The sequence below is a fragment of the Hippoglossus stenolepis genome, chromosome 21 (genome assembly GCF_022539355.2).
Source record: "Hippoglossus stenolepis isolate QCI-W04-F060 chromosome 21, HSTE1.2, whole genome shotgun sequence".
Taxonomy (NCBI): Eukaryota; Metazoa; Chordata; class Actinopteri; order Pleuronectiformes; family Pleuronectidae; genus Hippoglossus; species Hippoglossus stenolepis.
In genome coordinates, this window is record NC_061503.1 from 18,318,335 (window position 1) to 18,333,060 (window position 14,726).

Here is a 14,726-nt window from a genome sequence, read left to right on the forward strand (position 1 = left end):
GAATAAAATTTAAAAATAAAAAAGTCCAGATGTTGCAGATGTTAATAAATCTGACTTTAATCTGTTGCTAGGAGCAGTTCGAGCTGTGTGAAGTGTGGATGTGTTTAAACTCAGAACATCAACAACACACCTGCAGGTTTACTCCAGTGTCAGAGCGCCACCTAGTGGACAACACTTAGAAAGATCCGAATAATGATAAAACAGTTTAACAATTTATTAATAATAATCAACACTGGAGTATTTAATACAGTATTTAAAACAATCTAAAGGAGAGTAGGTAAGAAAAATAGAAATATAGCCAATAATGAATAACTAGATTAAATATATTATCAAATTTAAAAGTGGGTATAGAGTCCAAATTAACATTGATGATCATATAACTATAATTAAATGACCTTATGTTATAAACTGTACACCTCTACACCTACAGCCTTCAATAACACACATTATTCATCTTTAGCTTTTCTGTTATATCTACTTTTCTAATTCATGCAACTTGTGTCCATATTCCCGAGTTATTTTCTTTTTAAATATTCTTTCATAATAATTGCAGATGAAATTTAAATGATTTGCAACATGGTTAGATTTTGTATGTAACCGCCCTGAGATAAAACATTTAGATGAGCTGCATAATGTTTGGACACTTGCAGTTGATATTTTAATCACTTTACTGCAGAGAGAACATCAGAAATATAGTAGAAATTGTTTAGTAAATTCACATTACCTAATATTATTTAATAAATATGAACAACAAACTCTTTTATTCATGTTTTATTTTATTTAAAAATGTATATTCAAGCATTAAATTAGACACACGTTTACTTCAGGATTTAGCTCTGACACAAAGAAAGCTCAAATTAAATTGCATGTAAGAGAAATAGAAACTGAGAGAGTGTAAACTTCTACACTTTCTGTATATTTACTGAAACACAAATCCCCTTTCCTCTTCACACACAAGGAAACATCAGAAGACTACACACTTGTCAACACATCATTTTTTCTGTAGAAGCATCGAGCCTCCGAACGTGATGGTCATGGAGGCAGCGTTGGCCCACGACTTCCCGCAGTTGTGTGTGACGTACACACTGGCCCCCTGGCGGAGGAAGGTCATGTACGTGGCCAAGCTGCCCACGGACGAGGGCCGGGTGACCAGCGTGTGGGACACGGCCACCCAGTAGCCGTTGACCACGAGCCACAGGTCCGTCTTCTGGCCGGCGTTGGCGGTTTGAGTGGAGAAGAAGAACTGGTAGACCCCACTGACCGGAGCCCTGAACACCCCGGTGCGGCTGCTGAAGGCCCGGCCCTCGTTCACCAGCACCTTGCTGTACTTGATCCGGTTCACTTTGCCGCTGAGTTGACCCGGGAAGGACGCGAAGAAGTGGACCTGTCTTCTGATCACTGAAACATGGAGAGATTTCATTATCTCCTGTTTCCACCTGAGCACTTTGTGTGTTTCTTGGTTTTATGTGTGTTTGTTTGTCAGCAGGATTTTACAAAAACACAAAAACTGGGAGTTTCCCCACGAAAAGAATCTGTTTTTTGTGTTTTTGTTCACTTTCTATAACATTTTCTCTCAGAGAATAATTCATGAAACTTAATGAAACAGATCAGACATGTTAAAGGGACCGATGTCTGTGAGTGTGTGGAGTTTGGTGCAGCTTCAATGGATTTAAGGGACTTAACCAAAACCTGCTACTGGGTGACATTCTAGTTTGGGATGCTTCTATTTCTACTGGAAACCAAAAAACATAAAATTAAATATAATAATAACTTTGGTAAATGTGTCTTTTTGTTGTTGTTGCTGAGAGCAGATCTGTTAGTACTGAAGCCACAGACACATTCATTTATAGCTTCATTATTATGATAATGATTATGATAGTTATTATAGCACAAACATACACAAAGTTACAAATAGTTTATAAAGTTTGCATAAACTTGAATGTAAAACCCCATCTCTGACTCGCGCTAAATATTGAACTGAATAGAAAACAATATCTCCTCTAACTCTCTGCAAGCAGGGAAATACTCCCACACTTCTTTAAAAATGTTAAAGTATTCCTTTGAAATCAGATCATTGTTTGGATGTTGTGGTTTTAAAAACAGACAGTAACTCACCTTTCTTTGTCTTACACTTCCAGTTGATCTTATCTCGGCTCACACAGGACTGGTTTCTTCTGCAGCGCGAACACACCAGTGTGTTGACATCTGAGAACAGACGCACAACATCGTTCACACGTCAGAAACCCACTGTGGAAAAAAGCCCCTGCAAAACGACAAGCTGTGACAGAAGCTTTAAGATCCAAGGGTTCAGATTTGTTCAGTCGAATCTCTTAATATTAATATTTTTATGTAATTCAGGGACATAAGATTATCAGGGAGATTGTCTGTAAACAAACAGGAAGAAGTTTGGGTTTAATCCAGAGGCTGGAGAAGAGTGACGGTGCAAGAGATGGTCAGTTCACCTTGATAAACGTGTGGATGAATTGAATTGTCAGACATTCACACGCAGGAGACAAGAGGTGAACACACATCTAACATCTGGATACCTTCTTCAATGTTTAATGTAAATAATGAACCTTGTTTTAATAGTGTTTTAATAGTGTCTTTGCAGAATGAGCATATTTATATATATCTGAATAGAAAATGTGGATAACTGTCATTTATCGTCAAAGTTTCTTCATGTATCAGAACATTTGCACGAGGTTAAAGTGTTTTTATTGTTGTTGTCTTTACTTCCTTCCTTTAGTTTAGCTTCCTTCCCTTGAGGACCCCTGTGGTCAGGACGACTCAATAACCAGATTTCCTTCCACTAACGCGCTGGTGTCACGTACCCGCACAGTAAGCCAGATCACAGGACACCGGCTTGGTGAACTTGTACACGTAGTAGTTGCCGAGACACTTCTTGACCTGGATGGGGGAGGATTTGAAAGCGCAGCAGTTCTTCTTCCAGTGGCCGCAGACCTGGCGGGTGACGATGCCGGCCCTCCTCTTCGGGTGAGGCCCTGTCAGCCACAGCGGGGCGTGGGTGCTGCATTTGTTCACAGGGACGCAACGCTCGGGCATCTGGATACTCTTACCCTTGTAGAAGAGGCGGTACCAGCCTGTGACGAAAAACAAAAGTGATCAGAATCTGTGTCTTTATGGCTCAAGAAAATGTATTTGTACAGGAGATAGAGTGACCTTTCCATTTGACGTTGCGGTCGCACATCCTCAACTTGGATGTGGAGTTGGTGGCGCGCCAGGCATCGTCCAGGACGGTGTAGTGGAAGCAGGGGTCGCTCTTTCTCCTGGAGTCTTCCTCAGAGACACGCAGGTCGTATTCCTCCTCATCACTTGTGCCATAAGTAAGAAGGGTTGTTCCTGCAGATGACATTTTAATTGAGAGAGATTAAAAAGAGAAGGAGGAATAAATATTGTATATTTTAGGTCAAGAATGTTGTTTTTTTATTGACTGACCGAAGTCGCTCTGAGTCTTTTTCTTCAGGCTCTTCATGTTCACCTGTGGATGAAATTAAAGACATTCAGGAGCTGATGCACAGAACAGATACATGTGGAGGGAAAAGATTATAGATTAGATTATAGATTATAGATTATAGATTATAGATTAGATTACAGATTAGATTGATCACCTGCGTCAGAGCGTCCTGCTGAAGTGTGGTTTGTTCACACTGTGGATTCTTCATCTGCTGCAGTGAACAGCACAGGAAACAGTTGTTTAACCACAGATTCACACGTCAAAAACATCAAATTAATAATAAATGAGGTTGATTAGAAGTGATTCAGATGTTTCCACTCATGTTCAAAACAGAGGCAACGCTGCAAAAGATGGATTTTAATGGTTAGTTCTGTTACATTTTAGTATAAATATCTTAAAATTGAGACCCAGTCAGTGCAGAGAAGAGTTTGAAACCATAAATTAGTGAGATAACATTATTATTTAAAATGTATATTTCATTTATTAGTTTTATTTCTTTTAATTTTTTTATTTCTCTTAGTTTATTTGAGCAGCGTCTCTGATCTTCACATATTGTGAGATGTGTGATAACGTTGTTCCTGTTTCCCTTCACAGTCTCTTCATTGTATGAATACCGGTTTTACCGTTATTGTTTTGTACATTTCCAGCAAATTAAAAAACAAAACTGTCAGAAAACAATGGATAAAGTCCGTCACACGTCCAGGACGCTGCCGTCAGATGTCTTTGCTTTGCCTCAACAAACAATAAAAAACAAAAAAATCATCATTTCACCTTGAAAACAGCAGCAGGTTGAATCTTCAAGCTCTGAAGCTCAGACTGGAAAATAATAAAAAGTGTCACGGAAAAGTTGAGTTGATCGGTGTTAACACGGTGAAATGTTCTATTCTCTTTCTGAAGCTAAAGCTCGGCTCAGTTGTGTGTCTGCACCAAACCAGGAGGTTTTGTTGCATAATGGATGAATTGTTATGTTGCATCTGCCTTTTAGCTTCTGCAGCGTCAGGGAACAAAGCTCACACTCACAGGATTCATGTTCCCCGAGCAGCCGAGTGCACAAGACGACAAGGTTACAAACACAGCCACAGCCAACACAACCATCTGGGGACGACAACAGTTACACAATGTGAGACGACAATTACACGCTTTCTCTTTCAAATGACACGTCTGTGTTTAATTGTCTTTATTATTTTATCAACAACAATTGTTTGACATGAGGTTTGAATTATTTCAGCAAAAAGTTTGTGTTTTTGTTGGTATAAGAAAACACATACATAATATCTACATGTATTATCTATGAACTAGTAAAATGAGAATATAAAGGAATCATGAATAATGAATGGATTTAATTCATCTGGATCGTTAACTCAGTTATGTTTGTTCTGGGAATTCAGTGAATTTATATTAAAACAACAGTAATGAACTTAAAAGTTGTGTAAGTTCTTTAAAATATTATTTCTAGGATACAACGAAATTACATTTTTCAAAAATCTTGCTTAGTGTAGACAATTGTATGACGTTTCTTATTTAAAACGACTTAATATATTTTGACAGTTATGATGTATTTTTTAAATTGTTTGCTACATTTAACAAACACCAGTAATTCATGTGGCACTGAGATGATGTAACAGAAGTAAATGTACCTTTATTTCTATGTAATCACCAGCTCGTGTGTGATAAGAAGTTCAGAACAAGGACACGTGTGAACTGAAAGAAAAACAAATCTTTACATTTCAAATATCTTTTTCCGAACATATCAGCAGATACAAATAAATGCACACGTTTAACTCTTACCTCTTCATGTCGGCGCGATAAGAAACTGTGCCGCAGTCTGACCGTGACCTTATGTAGGCGACGCAGTGATGCACCAACAAAGGGGAAACTACAAACGTCAGTTTGACGCCGGCGTTCCCGCTCGGGCCGAGTGTGACTTTTCTCAAGACGACTCGCTGACGCAGACGTTAAATTAAACGGCTGTTGGCAGTTTTGTTTGGTCAGCGGTGAAACTTTTAATTTGTGCAGCTACTTCACAACGTCCTTTAGACGAAGTGTGAAAAGAAACATTAATGTGAGGACGTAAACATTGAAGTTATACAAGTGCAGAGGAAATCACATGTATATAATTAATAGTAGTTATGAAGCACGTCCTGTTCTACAGTCTGACAGCGTTGATGATGGATGTAACATTTACTCTCGATTAAACTGGAGGAACACAACAAATCCATCTTTAACATATCTCGACTAACTATAGACTGTGTCCACTTCCTGCCTCTGTCCAGAAGTGAAGCCGAAGTATCCCAGGTACGAACGCTGCCATCTTAAAACCGATGATGTCATTCTGCGCCAAAGCGAGCAGAGGATGTAGTCGCGATTTTTCTGGGTCACAAGCTCGGCCAACTGTTTTTATATCATCAAATAACAAGACATTTATGAGCTACACTGCAGCCAACCACCAGGGGGCGAACAATGTGCGTTGGCTTCACTTTTGAGGAGCAGTCACGTCGTCCATCTTTATTCACAGTCTGTGTTTTAATCATTCAGATACTAAAAGAAAAGATGGAAGTTCAGAGTGATGTGGGTTTGTGTCATGTCAAGTTGGATATAGCGCCCCCCTCAGGTCCCTTTTATCCCTTCTCCTGTAGTGACACACTGCAAGAAGAAATTTTGTTGTGAAGTTTTTTTTATTATTTGTATTTACAGTATTTACAATTGTTTCAGTCACAAAAGTGTAGCTATAAAAAATAACCTTTCACATACTGTATGATTAAGATAAATATAATACAAAAGAAAACACGTGTGGACCCACAGCACTTTGTCCTCGTACGGCCCAGTGTCACAAACTGGCCTTTCTTTATCAGAGCTCCAACCTCCTGTGGTTCAACAGCCTGCAGTGAAATCAGCTCAAAAGCACAGAGAACCTGGGCCCTTCGCTGCTGCAGCTCCTATTATATCATAATTAATGCTAATTAATGCACGGAAGACTAATTACATTCATCCTGGTCCGGGAAAAAAACAAAACAAGAACTGATACTAAGATAACTCTGTATCTTTTCACTCAGTGGGAACACTGGTTACCATGGTTTTAAAGAAATGAAAAATCACAAGGGGCGAACACACGTCCACACAAGAATCTCTGGGTTTCTTCTGTCCTCTGTTTATTCTGGAGCGCGGTCGTTCAGTTCGGGAGCAGGACTTTTTGATTTCATGTTCAGATTCTGTAACGCTCACGCTCTAATAGCCCCTGCTTGCGCTCCAGCTCCAGCTGTTCTCACGCTCAGTGCAAACGTCTTTCTTTTTTGTGTGTGTGCAACAAATTCCCCAACCAATAGAACGCCAGGACAGGTGAAATCCGAGAGCAGACGTTTCACCGAGGCAGCGAGGAGTGAAGCTGAAGCTGGTGCACAGGACATCTAACCTCAAGCAGAGGGAGAACTGAGTGTGAGCGCGAGTGAGAGCGGTAGAGAATCTAAACGTGAAATCAATAAGTCCTGCTCTCAAACTGAAAGAACGCGCTCTGGACTCAAGAGGGAAGAAAACCATAGAAATCACAAAAGCTAATTTTGTTCAGATCTACACTTCCCAGTATCACAGTACTGGAAACCTTTCCAAGTAGTTCCAATGAAGGAGCCTTTGGGTGAATTTGCTACTTTAAGGCCTCGGTGACGTGAAGACGACAGGAAGTGGTTCTCGTTCAAATGTTCAACATCTGGTTTCAGTGTTTCCCTCAAACATTTACACGTCATGTAAAATGTCTTCAGATGGGAAAACGTAAACCAGCATCCGCTACTCTTCATCAGTCCACTCATATTCACACCTTTGTTTACTCCCATTGCATGCTGGGTGCTGCCGCTCACACACACACACACACACACACACACACACACACACACACACACACACACACACACACACACACACACACACACACACACACACACACACACACACACACACACACACACAGCTGATGCAGAAAAAGTGTACACCTCCAAAGTCTCAGTGGTGACGAGTGTTAGTATCCGTTTCCTATTCGTCTATTTTCTCATGAAGAAGCAGCAGAACGACAGAGACTGAAAACAACGAGAACGAGCTACAGGCTAAAAACCAGAGCGCCCCCTTCTGCCTCAGCGGAGCGATGACGTGAGGCTGTGGAGACTCCGGAGGCTTCGAGGTCCGAAGCCTTGCAGCACCAGGACACTTTCACTTGGCCACCTTGTAGTTGCTCAGGTCCAGGGGCTCCGTGCTGGGGATGCACCAGTCGTCCGCCTCCTGGCTCACCTTGTAGTTCTTCAGAGCGGTTTTGTTGTACACAGGCAGCCTCTCGATGGAGTCTGTGGACAGCGCCTGGAGCGAGAAGAACAACTCTGATTGGATTTAAGTTGTACGCTTTCTAATTAGTGTCATTCTAGTGTTTTAATTGGTTTGTGTTTTGTTTGCACGGTTACTAAAAAACTACTGAATCAATTTCCATAAAATCTTGTGGAAGCTGGGACATGACGCAACAAATCTTGAAGCAGATCTGGTTAAATGTGCAGATCCTGGATCTACGAGGCAAATTTGTATTTTATGAGATTATTTTGACGATATATAGGATATATACATGAACTGGCTCCACGTGTCTGCAGAGTCTGGTCATTATTTAACATTTCAGGCCCGTTTCCTCTCCCTGCTATGTGCTGCAGACTTTCAAACTCCTGGTGCACCATCCCCATGTCTGGCTCACCTTCAGGTAGATGACAGCGTCTGTGCCGTGGCCCTCCATGGAGTAGAGCTGCAGGTCCCCCTGGAAGTACTTGGCGTAGAGTCGGGAGATGGGCAGGCCGTAGCCGAAGCCAGCCTGCAACAGAGCGGGCGGATCGTGGGTTTAAGAGGGTGTACATCTGTTTCAGTGAATCCAAGAGTACGAACGAGTTAATGAATTCAATCCCGGCCGGTTTCTTGTGTCTGTACTCACCAGTGGAGGCCGCGTGTGCTCTCCTATCTGTGGAGCGGGAGCGGTGGAGTACATGTAGCTGAAAAGGTTCTCGATCCTACGAAATGGGACACCGCCCCCCTTGTCGCTCACCTACAGACAGGGACACAAGTAGAGACAGAGACAGGGAGACAGGTGAGGATGAGAACGTGTCGGTGATGTCAGCGGACGAGTGTCACAAACATCTGGAGTTCTGTTTGTTTACTTCGCACATCGTCACAGTGAAGGTGCGAGAGGAGCGGAGAGGAACGTTTTATCTTAAGGACGTTTACAACCTGCAGCAGACACAGAGCGACATATCGTCAGGATTATGAGATTTTAGTTTTGGACACTTCCTGGTTCTGGGCCTGTGTGCGTTTCCTCTCCCTGTGTAGTCTGTGCTGCCGTCTGGGCGTGACCAGCTGAGCTCCGGTTATAAGGACCGGTTGGAAGACTACATTCTTGCCAAAATGTCACGTTACCTCTTGTTCTTGTTACCAGTCCTGACTTTTGCCTCCTCCGCTGCCACAACGTTCCCCTACACTAGAGCTCTTCGCGGGTCAAAATGTGTCCCTGAACCCGGAAAGACCCAGAGATGTTCAAACCTGACCCAGAAAAACCTGGAGAGATTCAGGGACTTTCTGGTGATGAGTCACTTCCTTTACTCTGGACATTTTGTTGTAATAACACACGAGCATTATGACTGAGGCTCTGTGAATATGACGGCACACGCCTCATGCAGCTAATCTTATCAGAGCTCAGTAGATTTGCTCGCCTGGCGGCACGGTGCCTAATTGAGGGTGAAGTCGTTGCATAACAGGTTTAGGGAACGATTTGGGAGCCAGGGGAGAAAAAGGGCGGTGACTCACAAACAAAGACTCAACTAATCTGACACTGTAAAATATTAACCCGGGTGAAAGCGTGTTGTCGTTACAGTCGTCGCTGGACTCGTTAAACAGATCATAAAAAAAAAAAACACACCCCCACACCTTCCACATTCACTCCTACAGACGAGTTTAAATCTGCTTTTAGTGTGTGAACATTATGGGAGGAAACAAACACAGACAGCAGCTGTAGAGACTCAGACAGAGAACAGGCCCCTGCTGTTTGTTCGCTTGTTAAATCGAGGCTCTAAACTTCGAGGGTCTCGCTGCTGCTCGGTTCCTTCGAGGGGTATTTGTGATGTTTATTTTTGAGGCTCACTGAAAAATCCTTATCCACCAAAAATAGCCGCAACGTTACTCATCCACCTCCAGCAGCTGTGTTGTAACTCACAACCCACCTTGATTGACATGTCCTCGCCTCCCAGAGACACCATGACTTGAATGGGCGGGAGGTTGTTGCTGCTCTCGTGGGTCTCGATGGTGGCTCTCATAGCGTTCTGCAGGAAAACGGACGCATCACGTGATTAGTCCCATTTTAAAGTAGCGTTAGAAATGATTTCATGATGAATTTGAGTTGTATTTCTGTACCTTGAAGAGCTCAAACAGCATGTGATAGAGGTGAGAGGGCACGTACACGATGTTTATCGAGTGGTTCTTCTTCTTATCTGCAGAAACACGGGGACAAAAACAAAGCAGCGTTCCTTCATTTCATCCACTTCATTAAAAAATTCATTATCCCTTTTTCCATCGGTGGCAATTATTCTGCTTTGTGAGGACGGAGAGGAGAGGGCCCGTGTGTCAATATTGCCTGATGCAGTCAGCCGGGCCCACTAAGCCATTACTTCAGCTTCAGTGCTATAATTAGAGGCCCATCAGGTCCATCTGGCTGATTTACATACAATCGCTCTGCATGTGCACACAGAGGGCGTCGCTCCTTTATCTGACAAATCTCACCAGTGGACTTTTGCACCACGGAATATTTGCATTTACAGTTTAAACGGAGTTAGTGTTTACTCTTACTGTTCATCTCCTGCAGTATCAGATCGGGGGAGCAGAGATAGTACTGGTCACACACCATCTTGGCGCTGTGGAAGGCGTCTGATGAAAAGCAGATCAGAGATCAGAAATCAGGATTAGAACATAAAAAGAACATGAGTTATTTTTGTTAACACACAATTTCCGTGAGCAGGCTAAATATCGTGTTAAATCAATATAAAACAAAGGAACTAATTCTTGTTTAATCTTAAATCTAGAGGATAAAATGGCGTCGGGATGTGTTTGTTTTTCAAAAGGGTTTCAAAGCAATTATCACCTCATAAATCATCCAAACGCTTCGGCTGCAAACATAATTCATATTTACCCTGGACGACGTCTTCGACCCGACAGAGAGGGTCGATGCTGCCGATGGTGTTGGGGTGGACGGGGTTGGTGGTGCCGTCAAAGATAAGAGCTGCAGAGAGAAAAGGCATCACGTTAAAAACAGGATGCAGTGAGTCATCTGTAATTAATGGAACATCTAAAGAGCAAGTTTAACATACTATGCAGGATTTAGTATCGAAATTAAGTCTATAATTTGTAAGATGTTCATTAATGTATAATAAACATTCAATGACAACTTGTGGTACTTTTCAATATTCGATAGTGATAGTGGGCACGTTTCTGCTCACATAGGAAGTACTGAATATAATATATATACTACAGTTATAACAGATACTGCTGTACATTGGGAATAAAACATATTTTCGAACATATTTTACTCAGCCTGGGAGGAAATGACAGGTTTGAGATGTGTGAGGAAAAACCCTGGTTGTATAGTTAATGAAACATCGATGTTTCCCTTCATGCAACAGTAGCTGTGAAGCGCGACACCATCAGAACAATGACGACACGTCTACGAGCTCACGACTCACTACCATCAGACAGACGTTCATCTGTTCAGCCACCGGATCAAAGAATGTCACAGATAAACGGGAAATCGATGACAAAACAACCCAATGACATCACGTTGATTGTGATGGTTCGATGGTTTCAGTTGTTTTGCTCAAGGACACGTTGACAGAGAGAGGATTGAACCACTGACCTCCAACGCTCTACTATCTTATCACTATGACAACCCGCAGGTGACACATAAACTAACTGACAGATGGAAGGAGGAAGAAGAACGTTTACGTCCCTCTACTAATTCTGTAGTGAAGGTTTGTACAGATATTTCGTACTTTTGCACAAGTATTTCCTCACTGGCTTAATTATTTAAATATACATTTTACAGTTTAAAGCCTAACTGGTGTCTAACATCAAAATTATTATGAAATAAGACAGTGAACGACTCACTGTGCTGGTTGATGAGCATGCGGATGGAGATGCGGCTCATGTAGAAGCGGTCCAGGAAGTACTGGATGTTCTGATTGGTCACTGGGTCCTGGGAGAAGGCCTCTTTGTACTCGATGATGCCCTGGGCCATGGTGGGCACGACGTCGTTGTGCCGGTTCCTGATGGTCACCAAGGCGTCGACAAACCTGGGGAGGACGAACGTGAAGACATTCAGGTGTCGGGGGGAAACTCACTTCTGTCCCAATCCAAGGGAGAGGGTGGAAAAACTTAACCTACTTGGCAGAGGTAAGAAAACTCAGTTACATCTTCCGTTTCCAAAAACCTGATATGAGCTCAGAGCTAAAAATACATCCGCTCGAGTGCCGGCGGGTTGTTGTTTCTCTTTAAGACATGAAAACTAATCACAATCAGCAGGTCGGAACAAGAAACATGAGAAACTTACTCTCCCAGGACTTTGTGGTCGTCAGGATTCTTGTCAAGGAATTCAAGGATCTCCATTAAGCTCTGGATGTACCTGACAAATCATAACAAACACACACACACACACACACACACACACACACACACACACACACACACACACACACACACACACACACACACACACACACACACACACACACACACACACACACACACACACACACACACACACACACACAAACACGTGTTGTAAATGTGAACAGACAGAACTGGAATGTTCTTAGAATTAAAAAACAGTGGATTTTGTTTTTTGGTCAGGGTGAATTTCTCACAGTGAAAAAGAGACAGACCACAGTTGAAAACAACGTCACGTGACGTGTGACAAGAAACTGGGGTAAAGTTCACAGCTAAGGCCCCCACTCACACTGACACACAAAGACACACACAGGAGTCGTCCAACTCGGTCAGAGGCTGCCGTTGTAATTCAGAGCACGATGTTGACACAGTGGGGAAATAAAACGGCCTCAGTCCACGGTGATAAACAAGTCGGCAGCTGTTGACTCCGCAGCCAACAGGGGATCTGGGTCTGGATCTGGATCTGGATCTGGGCCCTGATACGGTTTTGTTTTCTTATTCATAAGTCAGATAAATCAAACCCGCGACTCACCAGCTCTGCACCATCTGCACAGACGAGGTTGTGAGAAGTTTGTCGGGCAAGAGGTTGATTTCCTTCATGATGTTGGAGAGTCGCACAGGAAGCTCCTGTCTCAGGAAGACGAAGGACGTCTTCTCACAGGCGTTGATTGAACCTGAGACAACACACAGACACACACAGACACACACACAGCAGATCAGTATTTATTGATAAGCTGATTGGCAGAGAAGAATCCAGCTATTTGAGTTGTGGAAAACTGTGAAGAGATCCTTTTATTGTATATATGTTAATTTAGATCTAATCAGAGTAAAGTACTCAATGATAACAATGATGAATAGCTGCAGCTCTATTACTCTGTAGGACCCTGAGCCTCCGTCCACCCTGACACGCTTTCATCTGAAATGATGTTTGAAACCGACAACGGTCTTCGTCAGACGAGCGTTTCAGCTCCTCCGTGGCCAGCCGTTCACTTCCGATCAACCAGGGGTCTAATAAACCATTCACTTCCTGTGGGCAAGCTGGTTCCCAGCGTGGCTCCGCGTCGAGTCCAACTTGGGTGAACTTTGACCCAGTTCCCATCGACCTGATGTGTGACTGGGCCCTGAGGCCCAATCAGGAAGTGAGCATCGTTTCCAAAGAGTCTAAACTGCAGCCGTGGAGTTTTCAAACTAAAACGAGGCCCGAGGACGTTTCCCAAACTCTCCTGCTGTGTCTCCAATGGGATTTTACCAGTTCGCACATTCACCTGAGGTACAGTCAGTGGCGTGGTGCGTGACCTCCGACCGGGAAGTGATGTCACGAATCAAAACACAGGTCGTTCTGCACGCACCGATTGTCTCTCGCCTTAAAACCTGCTGCCTGCTAGGCTTGTACACAAATATGTGTTTTGTCCCCTATTTGACGAGGCGTGGAAAGGAAACCGCCGTCAGCCGCTGGCGACGGGTCCCAGGATTCTCACAAGTTTGAAAATACGTCCCTGCTTCCGCTGTGTAGCCAAGATGGGGACAAATGAGGGTGGGAGACATTTCAGGTACTTTCAGTGGAGCACGTTTCTGCACTGCACAGTGTGAGGACACTAACTGAAAATAGCACAAGTCCGTATGGAAACTGAGACACAGCACTCGTATTAGTGACACATTCTTGTGTCAGCATTGATGTAGTTTAACTTTTCTACTTTAAAACGGACTTAACAAGCAGTTTGAAGTGGTCAGCTGGGAAAGTGACGGACGGTTTCACCATTTTTAGACATTTTGACCAAACTTTAAATTGAACTTTAGTTAGATTTTTACAAAAAACACATAAAAAATGGCTGCAGCCCAAATAATAATCACTATATTATTTTTAAATGGATATTTGCAGGATGTTTAAAGCATTTTAATCTGTAAATAGTCACAATATCTGTGTTTCTGCTCGTGAACCTTCACTTGAGACGAATCCCTCTGCAGGATACGTGTCCTCACTGACCTGAGAGCTGCAGCCTCACTGTTGTGATGCATGTTTTCAGCAGCAGTGCAGCTCTCAGGGCCCAGACGCTGCAGAGCTGAGCTGACGCAACTCTGTGCTGCTGTGTGAACACTAGTCTGCTGCTGCTGCTGCTGCTGCTGCTGCACACTCTGCTCATGCGTTCACATCTCCTGCACACATGCATTGGGATTCGAGCTTGCAGCCACATGATCACATCACCAGGGACACATGATGATCGACACCGGAGCAGGTCGGTACTCACCGAAGTCGAGGAACTGCTTCATGGAGAGCGGGGAGGGGGAGAACTTGGAGAAGTGCTCGATGTGTTTGGGGACACTGGCCAGAGCCGCGTTCTTCATGATGAACCGCACCAGCTTCATCGTGGCTGACGAAGAGGAGGATGAGGACAGAGATGTGACTCGTTCGCGCTCGTCCCGGTTCCACCGACTGACTGCTCCAGCTGACCGGAGACGTGCACGCGCCTTCGAGGGACCGGCGGGGACGCAGCGCGCTCCAGCCAATCAGAGGCCCGGGAGGGTTTATTTACGT

General features: G+C 43.4%; 2 protein-coding genes across 3 annotated transcripts; both read right to left on the reverse strand.

Moving 5' to 3' along the window:
* Positions 1–756: 756 nt before the first annotated feature.
* On the reverse strand, positions 757–6,016 carry LOC118100922. 2 transcript variants are annotated; one of them, XM_035146464.2, is made up of 10 exons: positions 5,264–6,016; positions 5,113–5,176; positions 4,496–4,570; positions 4,247–4,291; positions 3,630–3,683; positions 3,457–3,499; positions 3,181–3,360; positions 2,832–3,101; positions 2,116–2,205; positions 757–1,398 (listed from the first exon to the last, which is right to left on the reverse strand). In XM_035146464.2, exons 3-10 carry the CDS (start codon positions 4,568–4,570, stop codon positions 992–994), a joined length of 1,164 nt encoding a protein of 387 aa, XP_035002355.1. In that variant the 5' UTR covers positions 5,113–5,176; positions 5,264–6,016; the 3' UTR covers positions 757–991. The 2 variants fall into 2 exon arrangements, with proteins under 2 accessions (XP_035002355.1, XP_035002354.1); XM_035146463.2 differs by having other exon boundaries at positions 3,630–3,686.
* Positions 6,017–6,131: 115 nt separating this feature from the next.
* On the reverse strand, positions 6,132–14,661 carry pdk2a (pyruvate dehydrogenase kinase 2a). The gene is made up of 11 exons (XM_035146462.2): positions 14,440–14,661; positions 12,726–12,867; positions 12,078–12,149; positions 11,636–11,820; positions 10,665–10,754; positions 10,325–10,402; positions 9,893–9,969; positions 9,703–9,801; positions 8,424–8,534; positions 8,193–8,306; positions 6,132–7,813 (listed from the first exon to the last, which is right to left on the reverse strand). Exons 1-11 carry the CDS (start codon positions 14,555–14,557, stop codon positions 7,670–7,672), a joined length of 1,230 nt encoding a protein of 409 aa, XP_035002353.1. The 5' UTR covers positions 14,558–14,661; the 3' UTR covers positions 6,132–7,669.
* Between the last annotated feature and the right edge of the window lie 65 nt (positions 14,662–14,726).

What these genes read in the sequence shown, in the direction of transcription:
- LOC118100922 (XM_035146463.2), bottom strand. Translation starts at nt 4,570, where the DNA reads ATGGTTGTGTTGGCTGTGGCTGTGTTTGTAACCTTGTCGTCTTGTGCA. An exon ending in AAAGACTCAGAGCGACTTCG is followed by an intron (nt 3,361 to 3,456) that starts GTCAGTCAATAA and finishes TGTCATCTGCAG; the next exon opens with GAACAACCCTTCTTACTTAT. An exon ending in TGATCTGGCTTACTGTGCGG is followed by an intron (nt 2,206 to 2,831) that starts GTACGTGACACC and finishes GTCTGTTCTCAG; the next exon opens with ATGTCAACACACTGGTGTGT.
- pdk2a (XM_035146462.2), bottom strand. Translation starts at nt 14,557, where the DNA reads ATGAAGCTGGTGCGGTTCATCATGAAGAACGCGGCTCTGGCCAGTGTC. An exon ending in GAAGCAGTTCCTCGACTTCG is followed by an intron (nt 12,868 to 14,439) that starts GTGAGTACCGAC and finishes GTGTTGTCTCAG; the next exon opens with GTTCAATCAACGCCTGTGAG. An exon ending in GATACTGCAGGAGATGAACA is followed by an intron (nt 9,970 to 10,324) that starts GTAAGAGTAAAC and finishes GTGTTTCTGCAG; the next exon opens with ATAAGAAGAAGAACCACTCG.